Raw genomic sequence first — 18,120 nt, forward strand, 5'->3', positions numbered from 1 at the left:
AAGCCTAACGTTAGGCTGTTATCAACTCGTCTCCGACATCCCCGAAAAGGGTTTTATTCCTAAGTGTGTGTGTGTGTGTGTGTGTGTTTTTACTGCGTAGAAGTGACAAAAAAATATATACCAGGTTTAAATACACACAAATTACATAAAATATTGTTGAAAGCATACCAGCTATTCCATAACACATGAGAAAATAGTCGAGTCTACATTCAATGTTATTGTATAAAACAGAACCTCTATTGCAAAAGGTAATTAAACATACATATCAATCAGCGTGATTTATTCACTTGGATTCCCAGCACAAATATAAATAAAAATGAACACAAGGATAATTTTCAAAATAGAAGTTTATACTATGAAAAATTAACACCAAGTATATAATTTCTGTAATCAGTCTTGAACGGTTTATTTCCAAGTAAATCACTGTTTTAAACTGTATGAAAGAACTCACGGATCTGGGACTATGCATAGTCGATGATTACATGCTGGTAACTATATTGTACTATATGAATACATTGTACTATCTGTGGGTTGCCCCCCGGAATCCGTAGTAGTCGGGAAACAAAAATGGAAACTGGCAACTCTACTACCCTGTAAGGCTTGCCAACAACATGGTCAGCTTATGAGACTATTTGAATACAGTCAGCTCCCAACGCATGTAGGTAACTCTGAGCCGTACTTACATCCTTACAATTAAAATTATGTGATAATATGAAATATTTACAGGTATGCAATGATCATTAGACTTACATGAAACTAAAAAACTGACTGTACTTAAGTACCTGGATACTAGAATATTTTTATAACAGGAATTAGACATACGTGCACAAAAAACTGGGAATATTCCACTGCCGACTAGAGAATCTGGTTCCCAAGTCTTGTTTTCTGATTTTGGGATTTTTCCGGGTGATTTCTTAAGTTAGCATTGACCTTCAGCAGATAACTGGATTAAATTATCATTAATAGGCCTAACGTACTGACTTCGGCTGATTTGATACAAATGTTAGGCCTACATTTCAATACAGTGTTCAGATCAATTCAAAACAATAAATTTAAAAAAAACAACCGAATAATAAATTTTCTATAAATATATGCATCTTACAATATGAATTTGATTATGCAATGTAGTAAACATCTGTTATGAACACTGAGCAATCATTCAGTACTAATATCCACCAAACGCTACTCACTCAAGTCACTCTGCAATATCAGTTTAAAAGTAAAAAAAAAAAAAATCGTTATTCTCTACTTCCGCAATGAACAAAGCACTCAGACAACTCAACAGACTATGCATCAATATAAATGGATTCCCTTGAAGTTATTTTGATCGTAACTAAAACTGGAGAAATATGCAAACTCTGAAACTGTGGGAAGCAGGTACCTTGATATGCATCTGGGGAGAAGGTTAGGCCTACATGCATGGCTGCAGATTAAGCCCTCTTTTGTGAGAGAAACTTCACATCAACCGTACATATAGACGCTGTATTGATTAACTATATTCACACTGTGATGACTTTACCTTCTTGTATCTTAATTACTAATATTAAAAGTAATTCATACTTGTATTTTACACTTGACAAGCAGTTCTCTTAAAATCTAGTAGATCTTAATCAAAGTTCTTTCATCTCTTAATTAAATCTTAGACCAAGTTCAGGTTCACATTTTCGCCATTTTGCAATGAAACATGATGTGATGTGAAAATTTCAAACTTCTAAAAGAAGAAATTATCAAAATGAGATACCACAAAATTCTAGTTACAAAAGAAGGCGGGAATATATCACTGTCAGACATCATGTTTTGATTGGCCAGCTTGATCTGCCATTTAGGCGCAAATGTTCGTAACTGAACTCAAAGTTTCTATAGACTTCCTGATTGACTTGAAATGAGTCAGATTAAAAATAGGAATGTTTATAACATGGACGGATGTATAAAAATGTATAAAAAAACTCTATTTTATCTTAAAGCTTACACACCAAAAACTCTTGACACTTCGCAAAAACCAGCATATCATTATTTTTTCTTTTATTCAGGGTAGAAATGTGTATAGTGAAAAACAAATTATACACAGCACCGTGAAAAAACACCACACTTCACTCACTGCTTTGAAAAGCATCCTGAATAAGACACGCCTATCGTACATAAATGCAGCTAGGCTGTTTCAGTGCAGTTTTCCCCCCAAAGGTATGACAGACCAGCCATCAGTTCACCTAGAACATACACAAAGTATTTAGCTAACATTTATCAACGTAGTATGTAAATCATTGCTTGGCACAGCGTTTCAGTCTGTTTGAAACGCAACATGACCGAGAAACAATACTGTTTTCACGACACTACATACTCATTCATGAATACGAAAAACGTGTGATACTTTATTCTTGAACACACCTGATGCTTGGGCGAGTCACACACTTAGTTCTTCTATAAATTCTTGTTCTCTTCAACTGTCATTGTTCATGATGAAAATTTGGCAAGAACAAAACACGTTATAAAAAAAAAACAAGGCAAATTAGAAAAGCGGCCAACTCCTGCCGTTCTCAGCACCCAAGCAGGTATAGCGCTAAGGGTAGGATGATGAGGAGTCCTGAACTTGTTCTTATGCCTGGAGACCCGTTACAGTAGTCCGTCTCACAGCAATGGACGGTTTTAGAACGAGCTGTTTTAAGTAAATGGAAGAAAAATAATTATTACGCTGTGTTATGGCATTCTACAAACACATTCCCTGAAAAATCATCATACATCAGATATAGGTAGAGATAAGAAACACCACTGGCGAGGATTTCAAAACACAGATGGACGCATTTGCAAAAAATAATAATAACAACAATAATAAATACGGTACCTTTTACAACATACATTATACCGCATAAAAATAATGCAATGTTGACTGAAAATCTGCATATATTTTAATTATATAATCTAGTATAAATAAGAGGTCCCGTTTTCCGTTCTGCATATGACGTCATTTCGTACCCTTCCCGAGCCCTGTAAACAAACAATTTAACCAGTATCTTCTTGAATTTTGTGAGTATGGATGACGGTGGTATCAGTGTTCATTACTTTATTACCATGGTGGTATTTGGTAGTTATAGTTGCTCTAACTAGCAAAATAACAATGCCGGTGGTGAAAAAGATTAGCCTCTACAGTTTCCCTAAGGAAGAAGTGATAACACGAGTCAGAAATGCAAGTCTTTACACCTGCATAGGCCTAACTGTGTAGCCTACTGTCGACTGAGGTAACGTAACATTTCGTCCCTGGTTTGGTTTACTTATGGCATTTAAGGTAACCGAATGAACCATAGGTTTATGTAGATACTTGTTACCAAGATCCTTGCTTGTTACTGCTGTAGGGCGTAAATAGAATATTAATTCGATTCGTAACGCGAGAAAACTATGTGCTTCAGGTTAAAACTGGAAGTAGGCCTAGGCGTATGTGGTATCAAGTTGCTGGAAAGGGGAAAATGCTATTCAGCACACGAAAGATCAGCAAAATTTTGTGACAATTGTATTCATGTTTATGAAATAGGCCTATTAGCCTATTTGTGGGTGGGGGTTTAAAAGGACGGAAAATGATATTCGGCATGGCTTACGGTAGAGAGAAAAGAATGGTATTGGAGTGTTTTTGTGCATTGCCTAATAACTAGGCCTACTGTTACTTATGGTTTAGGAAAGGGAAAATGATGGTCAGCATATAATAGAAAGGAGAATTGTACTAAGAGGCTTTTTGTGTGTATGAATAGGCTTATTGTTTCTTATAGTAAGGAAAGGGAAAATAAAAGTTAAAACACACACACGCGCCTCTGATTACTGCCGACGTCTCGGGATTCTGGGCGATAATTCACCTTTATTTTATTTTATCCAGATCATTAGCTTCTATTTTCAGACCCTAATACTTGGTGGTACTGAATAATGACAATAAAAAAAAATCTCATCCATAGCTCAGCGTAAAGCTTAGGAATCCTACTCTTATCCACTTATTTAAACTGTATTTGTAGGTGATACTGAAAATAAAACTTCGAAACAAAACACCATTGATCTCGAAGGTGGGATCTCGTTGTCGGTTAAAAATTCAAACCCGGATGTTGTGGACTTGGAAAAAAAAAAAAACCCCACGAGTCAAAGTTGAACACAGGGACAGTAAAGCTATTTCTGATATTTCGTAGACCAGTAGAGGTATTGTGAAAGTAAAACATTTGTGTAGGGGAAACTTTACCTTTTAAATTCAGAAAAGAATATAAATGAAATAATATCCCATGGCATTAGTCTCACAAAATATTGAGCAGTATTCAAAAAATCTTTTATACACTGAGAGTCTGAATGATTAACAAGCCATTAGGGGCCCCCATTCTTTTACTTACTGTGGAACGCGCTGTTTATCAGCCTGTTGATATCCCTTGAGCTGAAGAAGGTCTTCAAGTCCTGTATTATATCAGGGGAACTACGGTCTATTTCCTCCGGTTTGCAGACGACTCTCGGCGCGCAGGATTTTTTCACTTTGTTGTAGTTGATTTGTTTCTGGAATGATAGAAAAAGGAATTTAACTGGAGTCTAAAGAAGGAGCGGGAAGGAAAAGTTTATTTTATGGTAAAACTGATTCCAGCCAATCACCAACTGGAAGAATGTATACCGTCTTTTGTTTATGTCCATGATATTTATCGTCTTTTGTTTATGCTCTTACGTTCATCTCCAAGGGGCTGGTATTAAACTCAGTGCCCGTTTTGCACGTAGACTGGTAGATACCGAGCTACAGTCTTCAATTTTACCAGTTTATTATGAGAGAGTTATTCGAATATTTTTTTTTATTGAATTGTATCAGAATATAATGTTAACAGAAGTGATTTTATATGACAACCACGTCACTGGAAAGGTAGGAAATATAGAATAAAAATGCCCTCACTGGAAATGGAATCCTGTAGCATTCCAGAGGTGGGGGACAGGGTCATATTAAGCCGGTGGCAGAAGTTCGAGAAAGGAGCATTAGGCCTACGCCGTTATAGGATAACCTTGAATCCATTAGACCAGCTCGACCAGCCTCGCCAAAGAGAGCACAGACGGAACCATTTTTCTTAATTCCATTTAGATGAAAAATAAAGTTCCGAATTGCTTAAGAGCTTCAAAAGTATTACTTCAGAATCCTAACCAAAGTATTAAAAAGTATTTTGTTATATGAGTCACAAACGAGTATGTTTGTGTGAGGAGGATGTTGGGGGTTGAGGGTTGAGGGCTGAGACCGGGGCGGGGGGTGTGGTTAACGGATTACCCTGAGTGAGGCTACGTTCCTCCCTTCGCCTCTCACTTGTATAGGATGACGATGCAAGTTGTGTCTATTCGCTAGGCTGAGAAAACTCGTCTTTCATAACTGAAATAATCGGATTTCGTCTCTAGACCAAATTATCTTTCAAACTTTTGCTAGTCTCAACCTCCTTTTCCTCCTACATTATTAGGCTAAACCCTCTTCTAACGCCCCACTCTCTCTCTCTCTCCCTCTTCTCTCTCCTCCTCTCTCTCTCTCTCTCTCTCCGGTTAAAGGTTACCTATTTGACGACTTGTTTTCACATTTTTTTGTATGAATCATCCTCTGACGCTACTGCTAAACACCTGCTTCTAATCAACCACAGTTCTTCCATATCACTGGTGTGGAGAAGCTTGAGAAGTAAAATGACTTACTTAGGTTAAAAGCGTTTTTTTTTTGAGTGTCCGACCAACCACAGATATAACAAGCGTTTATTGATACCGTGTTTCATCGAATGATTATAGGCCTACATGTGTTTATAGTAAGCTTAATCTTTTAATGTGTTTTTTTATGTTATCTGAGAGCTGATTGAGTAAATAGAAACCATAAAAATGAAAGCGTCTCTGACGAATTTGTTTTCGTTTAATACAAGGCGAGTAAAGGGTATATACATATATAACTCTAATAAACTAAATTTACTTGTGTAGCTCATAAGTATTACATTTACGTGATATACACTTAGAAAGGAATACTCGATTATATTAGAAGCCGGAATTACATTCCTATACATCGTTCGTCTCGTCATAAGGTACCTTATTTGAAAAGAGTGACGAGCCTAGGTAACCTGCTTATAGGCTAACTGTTTCTTTATGATAATACACTTTCGACTGACAGTGCTTCACCTTTTGTGTTTCTCTTTGTTGTAATCAGTAATGTATATTTATATTATATATTTGTATGTATGTATATGCTGTATATGTACAGTATATATGTATGTATATATATATATATATATATATATATATATATATAATATATATATATATATATATATATATATATATACATACGCATATATACGCAGACACTGCATACATATATTGGTTCAAGTCTTACAGTGACAAGCGTTTCCAAAATGTGAAGAAATTTAAAAGTTAAGAGGGAATGTGGCTAATAAATACCATATATATATATATATATATATATATATATATATATATATATATATATATATATATATATATATATATATATATGTATATATATATATATATATATATATATATATATGTGTGTCTACATATACATATATACTGTATATATGTATATATGTAAATCTTTATCACACCACCTTACCATTTTATATAAACAAACATTAAGCTACAAGTGTCTTTAATATCCAATTCGCCCAACTTCAGGAATAATACCGAGGGGGAGTTATAACTGGGAAGAAGTATTTTAAATATGAGATTCATGGGTGGAATTCTCAGTTACAGTACAAATTAAAAATCTTGTCTCTGAAACGGACGGTAAGTTCCATCACGGGCAAGCGGGTTGGATACATTTTTTCCTCTGGAGAAAAATTGGCAACTCTGTTCCTGCCCCTGCCTTCACAAAATGGAGGACGCTTGGGAGTTTGCGTAACTTCTTCAATGTCTCGTCTGTTTTTGACGACGGAGAGAGAGAGAGAGAGAGAGAGAGAGAGAGAGAGAGAGAGAGAGAGAGAGAGAGAGAGAGAGAGAACGAACTTGACCTAAGTACGAAACAAAAACATGTAAAGAAACAGACTCAGTTGACTGACTGGTTCTATAAACGAGCTTAAAAAAATAAAAAAAACTAAGGGAAATAAAAACTCAGATTATTTGATTTCCTTAATGATAAAGGAGCATCGGAAAAATAGATATAAAGTTTATATGACGTAAATAAATCACTCTAGAAAAATTATGAAGTAAGAATTTTCAGTAGAAATCAATCAATTGATATAACGAAACCGATTCATTTTCCTGCAGAATTACAAAGTGAGGATTTTCATTAGAAATCGATGACATGAGACGAGGTCGAAAATATCCAAGGCAGCTACTAATGAAAGGTCACTAATAAAAGGTCTCTTTGATGAACGCACTGGATGAAGACGACCTTACAGAACTATCACTTCGCATTAATGAATCAAAACGAGGCGAGAGTTTCACCCCGCAATTAGTTTTACATTCGGTGGCAAGGTCCTTGTACACGTTCTTTTACACTTTCCATCGCTGCTGCGGCTTCTGTAAGTAGCTTCCCGTAAAAAAGGAAAATAAACCAGTCGTTATTGCCATTTAAACTGCATTGCATTACGGTGCATCCTTAATTTTATTGTTTGCATAATGAGGCTGTTATGAATTGCTGTCATATTCGCCATAATTTTCTGTATTTTTTTAAAATTTCAGGTCAGTGGCCCCTGTGATGGGCTTGTCGTATATGAATAGGGCTCATCTTCTGAATGATAATAATAATAATAATAATAATAATAATAATAATAATAATAATAATAATAATAATAATAATAATAAAAAAAAATAAAATAATAATAATAATAATAATAATAATAATAATAATAATAATAATAATAATAATAATAATAATAATAATAAAATCTGTAATAATTAAATCTTGCATTACACTATACAGTACCGACTGAAACCGTATATGCTAGCAATCGTTGTATATGTATTTCAGAGTCCAAAAGAAAAACCTGTGTGTTGTCACATGCTAAGGGCCTACCACAAACACAGTCTCCTGACAGTGACTGCTAATCAGTCAGAAACTGATGCCAGTCCGGCTTGCTAAGTTGATGGCATTGATGATATAGTAGCTGGACGCTGTGGTCATTAGCATTTGGGTCAACATTGCGACTATTCTCGTCGAGATGGTCGCTTGGGACTGTGGTGCATTTTTGCAACTTTCCAAAGACCGCAGATTTCTTACGTCTTCATCTCGGTAGCTACACACACACACTCACACTCACTCAAACACACACACACACAAACATAAACATGCGTTCCCGTATGTCTAGCCTAATCAACTAAGATTTAAGATAACAACACTGGCTGTGAACGCGTATGTTTATACTGCAGAATAAAACGGCCTCCTATAAATAATTTTTGTCATCCATGCTTCTGTTTACACACACACACACACACACACACACACACACACACACACACACTTATATAAAGTGGCACAGTGTAATAGGGTTCAATGCGCTACTGGTGAGCCTTCAGTGGAGGTACATTATGCGGCTTATGTTGCGTAAGATTTTTTTTTTTTTGCGCAAGGTTTCATACAGGAGGCAGCAATGAAAGTGTCCCCGTAGGGGGGTAGTGCCGCCAGTGCGCCTCTTACGGTGCACTGAAGGCATTACTCAAGGTTCTTTGCAGCGTGCCTTCGATCTCTAGCTGCAACCCCTTCCGTTTCTTTTACTGTACCTCCTTTCGCATTCTCTTTCTTCCATCTTGCTTTCCTACCTCTCCTAACAATTGATTCATAGTAGTACAACTGCGAGGTTTTACTCCTGTTACACCTTTCAAACCTTTCTACCCTCAATTTCCGTTTCAGCGCTGAATGACCTCATAGGTCCCAGTGCTTGGCCTTTGGCTTAAATTCTGTATTCAAATCAAGTCAATGAAAGTTTGAATGTGGAAGTGACCATTGTCTTTTTCTCCCTGGAGCCAACCTTTGTTAAAGGAAATGGCTTAAATTGTGCTATATATTATGGTTAGTTGTTGTGGGGCCTGTTTCGTTCATTATGTCTCGGGTAGGTAGTCAAATGTGATGGGTTGAAAATCGGAAGGTTTTTAAATTGTGGAGCTACCCTTTAAAAGAGGGAACATATTTGTATATATATATATGTGTGTGTGTGTATATATACTGTATATATATATTATATTATATTCATATATATACACATACATATATATATACATAAATATATATACATATATATACAGTATATATATATATTATATATATTATATATATATATATATATATATATATATATATATATATATATATATATATATACATACACATACACACACATACAGTAATAACCTCAGTGCCCAATGAAATACATACACACGAAAAAGCACGTGCAGTATATATCCCCACAACTTGAAAGTGACTTGCAGTGACTTGCACGTGGTGCAGCATCGGTAGTCACACACTCTTACAGCGCCAAGGCAAAGAAGAAAAAAAATTAGGGCATCTTCCTTAACGCACCGCTTGCCATTGGCCGATCGCCGTGACGTCACACGAGCGTAAAGTAGAAGCGTCAACGCTGACGCCCCCGAGCCTTTGTTCGAAAATCGCGTACGCGCGTTTCCTGGTGGGTCATATTCCGTATTCCACTTGGTGGAAGTCTGAAAGTGGAAGGGGGGGGGCCTGAACGTGAAACGCGGAAGACTTGCAAAGCGTATACAAGTAGGTATACATACAGTAGGCCTTCCGGGACGCCCATAGAGCTGCAGGTATGCGTATAGACGCTCTGCTGGTAGGGTAGGGGATAGGGGTGTGTCCGGGACTTACCCGGGTGGGGGGATGCTGGTATTTATGTCGGTAGGGGAGTGAGGAATAAGGTAGGGTTCGATAGCGCAAAAACTTGACAAAAAATCTAGTGAAAGTAAGGAGTCACAGAAGGTCCCCCGAATATGGTTCTCCGGTTCGCCGTAGTTGGTGGAACGGTGAAATGCAATTAGGAACAGAACGATAACAGATAGATATACCTATATGAAAGTCTCTGACAGTAATAACAGATAGAAATGATAGAAGATTCAGCCAGTCACCTAACCGGAAGTGAAGGGCACACAAGGCCTGTTCGAACCCCCGCTATAAACTGTGAAATAGCATTGACGCATCCGTTGATACTTAGGGGCGATGGTGAAAAGGTTTGTTATAGCTGTTCTCTACCTGACTTAACCTTGCAAAAACGCCAGTATGTCAGAACTGGCAGCTGTAGACACCCCCATATAGAGTCTGAAAACACTTCCTTGTAATCTGCATATGCTACGATTGCAACATCGGCTCTTTTTAAAAAAAATAAAAACTGTAAACTTGTAGACAGCAAGAGTTCGGTTTTTTTTTTTTACATGTTGGATATGTAAGTGTCTGTCACAGGAGATTATTACTGAGAGGTCTGGCTACATGAACAAAAATAATAAAAATGTACTAAATAAATAAGTAAATAGAATTGAAAAGGATAATTATTCGCACACAAGAGCGCTCATCCTTATACAATTATCCGAAGAGCACGATTATTGGACATATTGCTCTCTCTCTCTCTTATATCTCTATATATTATATATATATATATATATATATATATATATATATATATATATATATATATATATATATATATATATATATAATATATAATATCATTTATAATCGTGATATTTTTGCAAAAACACTTGCTCACTAGATGTCATTCTTAACATAGAAGCAACTATTTCATTACTAGGAGAGGTACCTTGAATAACATGAGCAAACCAGTAAAAAGCTGCTCATTTAGAAAAACAAACATGCACTATATTTGCTTTTGCAAACACAGCAATCAAGTGAGTTCATTAAACTTTTTAAGAAATAAGGAAGCTGAAATCAGCAGAAAATCTGTAAGTAACTGAGATGTGTATGTATAGGTTATATATATATATATATATATATATATATATATATATATATATATATATATATATATATATATATATATATATATATATATATAGAGAAAGAGAGAGAGAGAGAAAGTAAAAGAAAAAAAAAAGGTACAATTGTTACACAAGCTATATTTATTCTTACCATGCAAACGTCGAATCCAGGTCGACAGGTTGTGGGAATTTCGACCTCATGTCGACAATCCGAACATCGCAGGCACTGCAAGGCGGTGGAAACCGAAGACAAAGCCAGCAGCATCAACAAAACCGAACACAAAGACTTGGCCATGTTTGCTTTTGCTGAAATAGAGCAAGTGGTTGAAAATTACTGGCTTATATATGACTCTCTCTCTCTCTCTCTCTCTCTCTCTCTCTCTCTCTCTCTCTCTCTCTCTCAATATAAATTATATATATATATATAATTATATATATATACATGTATATATATATATATATATATATATATATATATATATATATATATATATATATATATATATATATATATATATTTGTGTGTGTGTGTGTGTGTGTTAGACGTTACAGTTTGGAAAATTTACATACAGAAGTCTTGTTTTCGCTGAATAATAAACAGATGAAGAAATTTGTAAATTAGGGAAATACAATGGTTAAAGAGAATATATATATTTACGAAGAATTTTCTATAAACTTATTGCGATAATATGAAACGAACTGTAGCATTCCATTTTGTGAACAAATTGTGACACAAATAATTTGGGAAGTTTTATTTGATTTGCCTCATGAATAATACTTGCAACGTGAATTTTTTATTCGTTCCTGTTAGTATTCTTATTGATGCTGCTTCCTCAGACAATAACTCTCAGTAAAGTAAGTAGCAAAACAGAGTGAAAGTAAATACACGAATCTTTAGCGCAAAATAGAATGAGGTTAAGTGTAGCTTTCGTAACGTTTAGCGAGTTTTATTTTCGTGTAATTTTGACCGCAAACAGGCTAGAAATATATTCTTTTTAAACCTTGAAGCATTGTGTAACCCTTTAGCACAAGAAAAAAATAAATAATTCAATGTTTGCCGACTTAAACTAGAGTATTATTAGGTAATTTCAGCCATAAAGATGTTGAAAAAAATTCAACAGAAAATAGAAACAATTGGAAAGTATTTCTCTCTCTCTCTCTCTTCACACACACACACACACACACACACACACACACACACACACACACACACACACACACACACACACACACACACACACACACACAGAAGGCTTCGGTTATACCAGCAATATCGAGTGACGGCGTGAAATCTAAACTCGAGGCCAAGCCACAGAGCTGGTTCAAGAACTGGACTTGTTGAAACCCAGAACTTATAAGAGTGCGCTAACTTGCATAAAGTGCGCGCTCCTTCCTCTGCGCTCTTTTTTAAAAGATGATTTGTGAGAGCGCGCGGATACACTACGCATACACGCGCGCTCATATATACTGTATATATAGGCTATATTGTGTGTGTGTATATATATATATATGTGTATATATATATACTGTGTATATATATATTTATTTATATGTTTGTATGTATATATACATATATAAACACACACACACATATATCCTATATACATATACATATACACATTTATATATACAGTATAAATAAATGTGTATGTATATGTATAGCCCGTCCTATCAACAGTCAGCCTTTCATATAAAATAACCCCCATTGATATATCAGGTAGAACTGCTCATATATTTTTGCAACAGTTCCGAAAAAACAAATTAATTATTCAGTAATTTTTCATTCTTGTTTCGGTCTTGAAATTGGAATTAATCATTAACTCCTGGTGTAAGAAATTATAATAATAATAACAGTCGCAAAGTAATAACTGACGCGAGTCGCATCAAAGGCTACATTTCATTTTTACTTCTTGGAACATAGCCTAAGTGTGTAAATATCTCCATATCACTGGGTCACAGTGGGCTCCATTGTTTTGTTGAATATGAGTTTTTTGACCAGCCCGAAACATTAATATACACCCATTGAAAAAGGTCTATATTTCTCGAAAATAAACTGAAATTCACGAACACCATTTCAGAAGTTTTCAGAAGAAAAAAAAATGGAAAGCCGCAGAAGGGGTTAAGTTAGGTTTGAAACTAACCTATCTTTCACAGTAGTGCACACTATCACAACGGTTCCCTGTCCCTCTTTCCTTTCCTCTACCCTCTCTCTCTCTCTCTCTCACCCTGTGAGAATGTATGGTGGAGCTCCTTCTCCAAAGACGAACGCCCCTAAACTGGTCACGGGGAGGAGAGGAACCACACGCCACTTCTACCTCCAACAGATCAAATTGTCTTCTACCGTAAGGGATAGGGAGGAAAAGTGTTGGTGGTGGGGGGAAGAGGGGGAGCTGGTGGGGGGTCGGACGAGAACAGAGTGGGGACGGAGAAGCACCTTGGAGGAGCACTTTCGTCGAAGGGGATGGAGGCGGGAGGGAAGGAGCGAGGAAGAGGGGGTGGGGGAGAGGTCTTATTTTTCTGTTTTCTTTCATTGCGTACCTCTTCTTCTTCTTCGTCTCCCCGTCTGTGATGTCACAAAAGCTGCCCATCATTCAGTTCTGGCAACCAATCCCACCTGGTCTGAAGGTGAAAGACTGTTTTCGTCCTGTTCGTCCTGGTCCAAATACATGAAAAATATCCCGTCACCCCCACCCCCTTCCTTCTCTCTCTCTCTCTCTCTTTCTCTCTCTCTCTCTCTGCGCCCCTCCACTACAAGGTCCTCCCTTGTCGAAACAAAGAACGTGAGAACGGTCCTTCTCCATACCACCTATTCCATGGCATGCCCCACTTTGAAAAGGGCACTTAATTTCACATAGGCTTCGTAAAAACAACCTTATACCTAAGTGCGTAAACAAATGCGTATTGTAAACAAAGGTACAGATACGCACATTTATTTATGGTTGCGTACGTTTTATATTTTCCAGCACAGTTTTCCCCATAATAAACAAAATGGGATTTATGATTTACTGCACATGTGACAGCTGAGAGTATTAGTCCCTTCCCCTTCATATGAAATGATATTGAAGCAATAAAATAAAAGCTGTAAACACGTATTAATCACAGTGAAAGGAAATTGACTGTCTGGCCATTATTCTGAGGCACGTCTAGTACTTACTGTAACTTAAGAGTCTTGCACATGATCGTGGTTCCTCTTGATACGACCGGAAAATGCAAATCCCCAGCAAGGCCAGTAAAAACTGGTGTTATGTTCAGCCTAATTCCATATTCCAGCGAATAGAATAAAGCGAAATAAAAGCATTTATTTAATTTCTTAAAAACCGACGGTAGTTTCAGCTTAATCCCTTATTCCAGGAAATAAAGTGAAGTGAAATAAGATTTTTTAATTTCTCGCATAAAAATAACTGCCATGCCTCTTATCTGTCTTGACTAGTAGCAAATAAAATGAAGCAAATTAAGATTTCTTGATTTCTGCACTAAAATGCCCGTCGTATCTCTTATCCATATTGACTGGTGGCAAAGCAAGTTAGGCCTAGATAAAATTAGATTTCTTAATGTGTCGCATAAGAATGCCAGTCATTTCTCTTATCCATCTTGACAGAAAAATGATAAATTAGCGAACAGAGAGAAAACGAGAGAAACGCTCGTGTAGTATTCTTTGTCTGTGCTCAAAGACGAAACGGACCTGTCAATCAAGGAGGGTCGGATTAGCGATTCTAATGAAACATCTGGTATTTGGGGGGCGATTGCCGTTGACTAGCCTCTAGCTGGTCATATCAGACCTTTCTCTCTTATATTCTGGTCAGATTGTTTATTATTATTATTATTATTATTATTATTATTATTATTATTATTATTATTATTATTATTATTATTTCCAAGGTTCTGATTGACAAGGTCAATATGACTGTATTTTTTATACTTTCTGCTGGAAAAGACGTGATTTGAAAGCGCTCGTAGGATTAAGATACACGACTGGATGTTTGCGTTTATAATGAATTCTGATTGATTAGTTCTTTGCTTATTCGGTGACCTCAGTCATACATACATACGTACAATAAAAAGTCCTTTTGAATTATTAACAACGACGCCGATAGTGTTAGTAACTGTAGAACAACCGACTGGAAGTTTCTGCATGTAATTGATTTTTATTGCATAGTTCTTCGCTTATCCGATGACTTCAGACATACATAGCCTACACGCACACAATAAAAAGTCCTTTGATATTATCAACAACGAACGCCAGTAATGTTAGCAACTGCAGAGCGAAAGCTTAATAACAGAAAAGAAAGGACACCAAGACCGGCGGAAGACTCCCATCTGCTATAAAAAGACATTACCAGAGCGATGCTAAAGAAACGGGAAACTTTCACTTTGGTGGTTTCAACCTTTTCCATAGCAGACCTGCCCCCCCCCTCCGCTTTCCACCTCCTCCCACACCCCCTCCATATCCCCATAGACGTAAGACCACACACACACACACACACACACACACACACACACACACACACACACACACACACACACACTTCCCGCCATAGCATTCACCCGACATGCGAAAAAGGCATTTCTACGAAGCTTCATTAACACAGATAGCGCATCGACGGAAATCCTGAAAAGGGGAGGTGGATTTGATGAGTATAAAAATTGACGGAAACTAGATGTGTGATGAATTCATTTTCCAAGGAGAGAGAGAGAGAGAGAGAGAGAGAGAGAGAGAGAGAGAGAGAGAATGTTTCAGTCTAATGGTTCCATCCTGGCGGGGTGAGGGATTACCGTGTCGTGATGGAGAGAGAGAGAGAGAGAGAGAGAGAGAGTCTTTATTCCATACCACATATGCGCTCTTCCGTTAACTTGGAAGGAAAGAGAAAACCCCAGCAGCTAAACAAACCGTATTTGAAACATTTCCCCCTTATTTATAGTTTGTGAAATGTCTCGCTGACTTATTTTCTTTTTACAGTGTTTTCAGTTATTTTTCTTTAGGGCTAATTTATGTAAATAAGGTCTCTGATCACGCAAGAAATCGTAACACTTCAACTCATATTGTGTGCGTGTGTATATACAGTATATATATATATATATATATATATATATATATATATATATATATATATATATATATATATATATATATATATATATATATATATATATATATATATATATATATATATATATATATATATATATATATATATATATATATATATATATATATGTGTGTGTGTGTGTGTGTGTGTGTTGTGGAAATTTCCTGCACACGGTTTCATCCACGATTTAGCAGTTAACGTATGAATGTGACAGTAACCATTGTCTTGTCTTTCCTCAGGAGCCACACCATGTTCGAAAAGATTGTATATATATATATATATATATATAATATATATATATATATATATATATATATATATATATATATATATATATATATGTGTGTGTGTGTGTGTGTATAGATATGTATATACATACATGTATGTATGTATGCATCTCTATGTATTTATGAATGTTCAAAAGAAACCAACATCCACAAACAAAATAGCATCTTATCTCGGTGATTTAAATCCGTAGACGCAAGGCCACATTTGCCTACCCCAAGCTGCGTAAGATGTATCCTGAGTCTACCGTCTTGGACCACAAAACAACTGTCAGTATAACCGAGAAGAATAGATTAAGAATATTACTATGGCCTCCTAACAAGACGGACGGGACGCGGCTGTGTATAGGCGACATCTTGGACAAGGACCAACCTTCGAGCCAGAACTGGCATGGCCTTCGTCCTCATAGCAAGAGGGCAGGCCCTCGCCCATAGCATTGGTATAGTGGCATTAACAAGGCTCCCCTTGACCTTTTTATCGTCCCTCTCTCTCTCTCTCTCTTCATCTTCATCCTCCTCCTCCTCCACCTCCTCCTCCTCCTCCTCCTCCTCCTCTTCTTCTTTTTTTTTCTTCCTCTTTGGAGCCATTAGTTTTTTAGGTCAAGCTTCATACAGCATTATTGTTTCCTCCTCCTCCTCCTCCTCCTCCTCCCTCCTCCTCCTCGTCTTCTTCTTGTTTGGAGTCACTAGTTTTTGGGCGCAGCTTGATACAGCTTTACTGTTTCTGTTTCCGATCGAAAACGCCCTTCCCGGTTGCACAGACCTGTGGTTCTTCTGATTAATTCCGAACGGACACCGCTCTTACCTTGTTTTTTTCAAGGAACGGCTGACGGGTAATTTGATAGAGTAAGAGACAAGAACGAAGAAAAAGTGACGCGAAAAGATTGAGTTGTCGCTTAACCCTTAAGAATGAACAGCTGGGTTTCTTGATGTAGGGAAGGTTATAAAAAACACGATAACAACCTACCATTTTGCTTATAAGCAGGTAAAACTGTATTAGTGCCACGAAGCCCCTCGAATTCTATTAAAACAGGCAGTATACCCGCATTTCCGTAGCAATAGTAATAGTAGTATTGGTAGAAGGGATTTGCCTTTGAAACGGCTCACTCAGTGTTCTCCGACACGATCGCTACCGTTTTACCAACCATGAAAACAAATGTGGAACAAAAGCTCGGTGCTCGTAGGCCTCGAGGTATTAAGAAACATTTAACACTTAATAAAAAAATAAAAGAATAGGATAAAAGTAAAAAAGGCGGAGGTGGTTAACCTCTCAAGGTTAATACTTATTTTAGTATACATGTTCTGTCAAGGACTGAAAAAAAAAGTCTCAGGAACCCTAATCTATTAATAAACGCTATAGCCTTCGTGCCATTGGATTTTTTATCGCCAACTTCTAATCAACTTCCAAAACCTCTAAAGACGAGTTTTTGCTCGAAATACGAAGACGTAAAAAAAGAATAGGACTCACCTATACGGGGATTTTTTCACAGAGGACAATGCCCTTACACCGGCCCTACATTCCCGACTATTTGCTATTTGTAGCCGGCGGAGACAGCAGCAGAAGAAGAAGGCGTCTGCCACAGGCAATTGCAACACCCAAACAACTCATTACCCTCGACGGGAGTTGCGATAGATCTGTTACACCACCTCCCCAAGATGGCGATGCGAGCACGGACCTGAAGTCCCAAGCGTGACACGTCATTCGGGAAGCTGTTATGATACCTGGCGCCCGGAGGCTTCTTGAGTGATTCAGGACACGGCTCTCTTTCTAACCGATATGAGACGCAGTTGCTTGATGGACAAGCACAGTTCTGATTGCTTTCGTGTGTACG

General features: G+C 37.0%; 1 protein-coding gene and 1 pseudogene across 3 annotated transcripts; one reads left to right on the plus strand and one right to left on the minus strand.

Annotated features, from left to right (window-relative positions):
- Positions 1 to 18,120, plus strand: part of LOC136853328 (kin of IRRE-like protein 2) — a 50,667-nt pseudogene that overhangs the window by 8,596 nt on the left and 23,951 nt on the right.
- On the minus strand, positions 266 to 17,902 carry LOC136853623 (uncharacterized). 3 transcript variants are annotated; one of them, XM_067129430.1, is made up of 4 exons: positions 17,757 to 17,902; positions 11,069 to 11,223; positions 4,356 to 4,512; positions 266 to 2,653 (listed from the first exon to the last, which is right to left on the minus strand). In XM_067129430.1, exons 2-4 carry the CDS (start codon positions 11,210 to 11,212, stop codon positions 2,535 to 2,537), a joined length of 420 nt encoding a protein of 139 aa, XP_066985531.1. In that variant the 5' UTR covers positions 11,213 to 11,223; positions 17,757 to 17,902; the 3' UTR covers positions 266 to 2,534. The 3 variants fall into 3 exon arrangements, with proteins under 3 accessions (XP_066985531.1, XP_066985530.1, XP_066985529.1); XM_067129429.1 differs by lacking the exon at positions 17,757 to 17,902 and adding an exon at positions 13,143 to 13,248; XM_067129428.1 differs by lacking the exon at positions 17,757 to 17,902 and adding an exon at positions 13,059 to 13,195.

This window comes from Macrobrachium rosenbergii, chromosome 27, assembly GCF_040412425.1.
Source record: "Macrobrachium rosenbergii isolate ZJJX-2024 chromosome 27, ASM4041242v1, whole genome shotgun sequence".
Classification (NCBI taxonomy): domain Eukaryota; kingdom Metazoa; phylum Arthropoda; class Malacostraca; order Decapoda; family Palaemonidae; genus Macrobrachium; species Macrobrachium rosenbergii.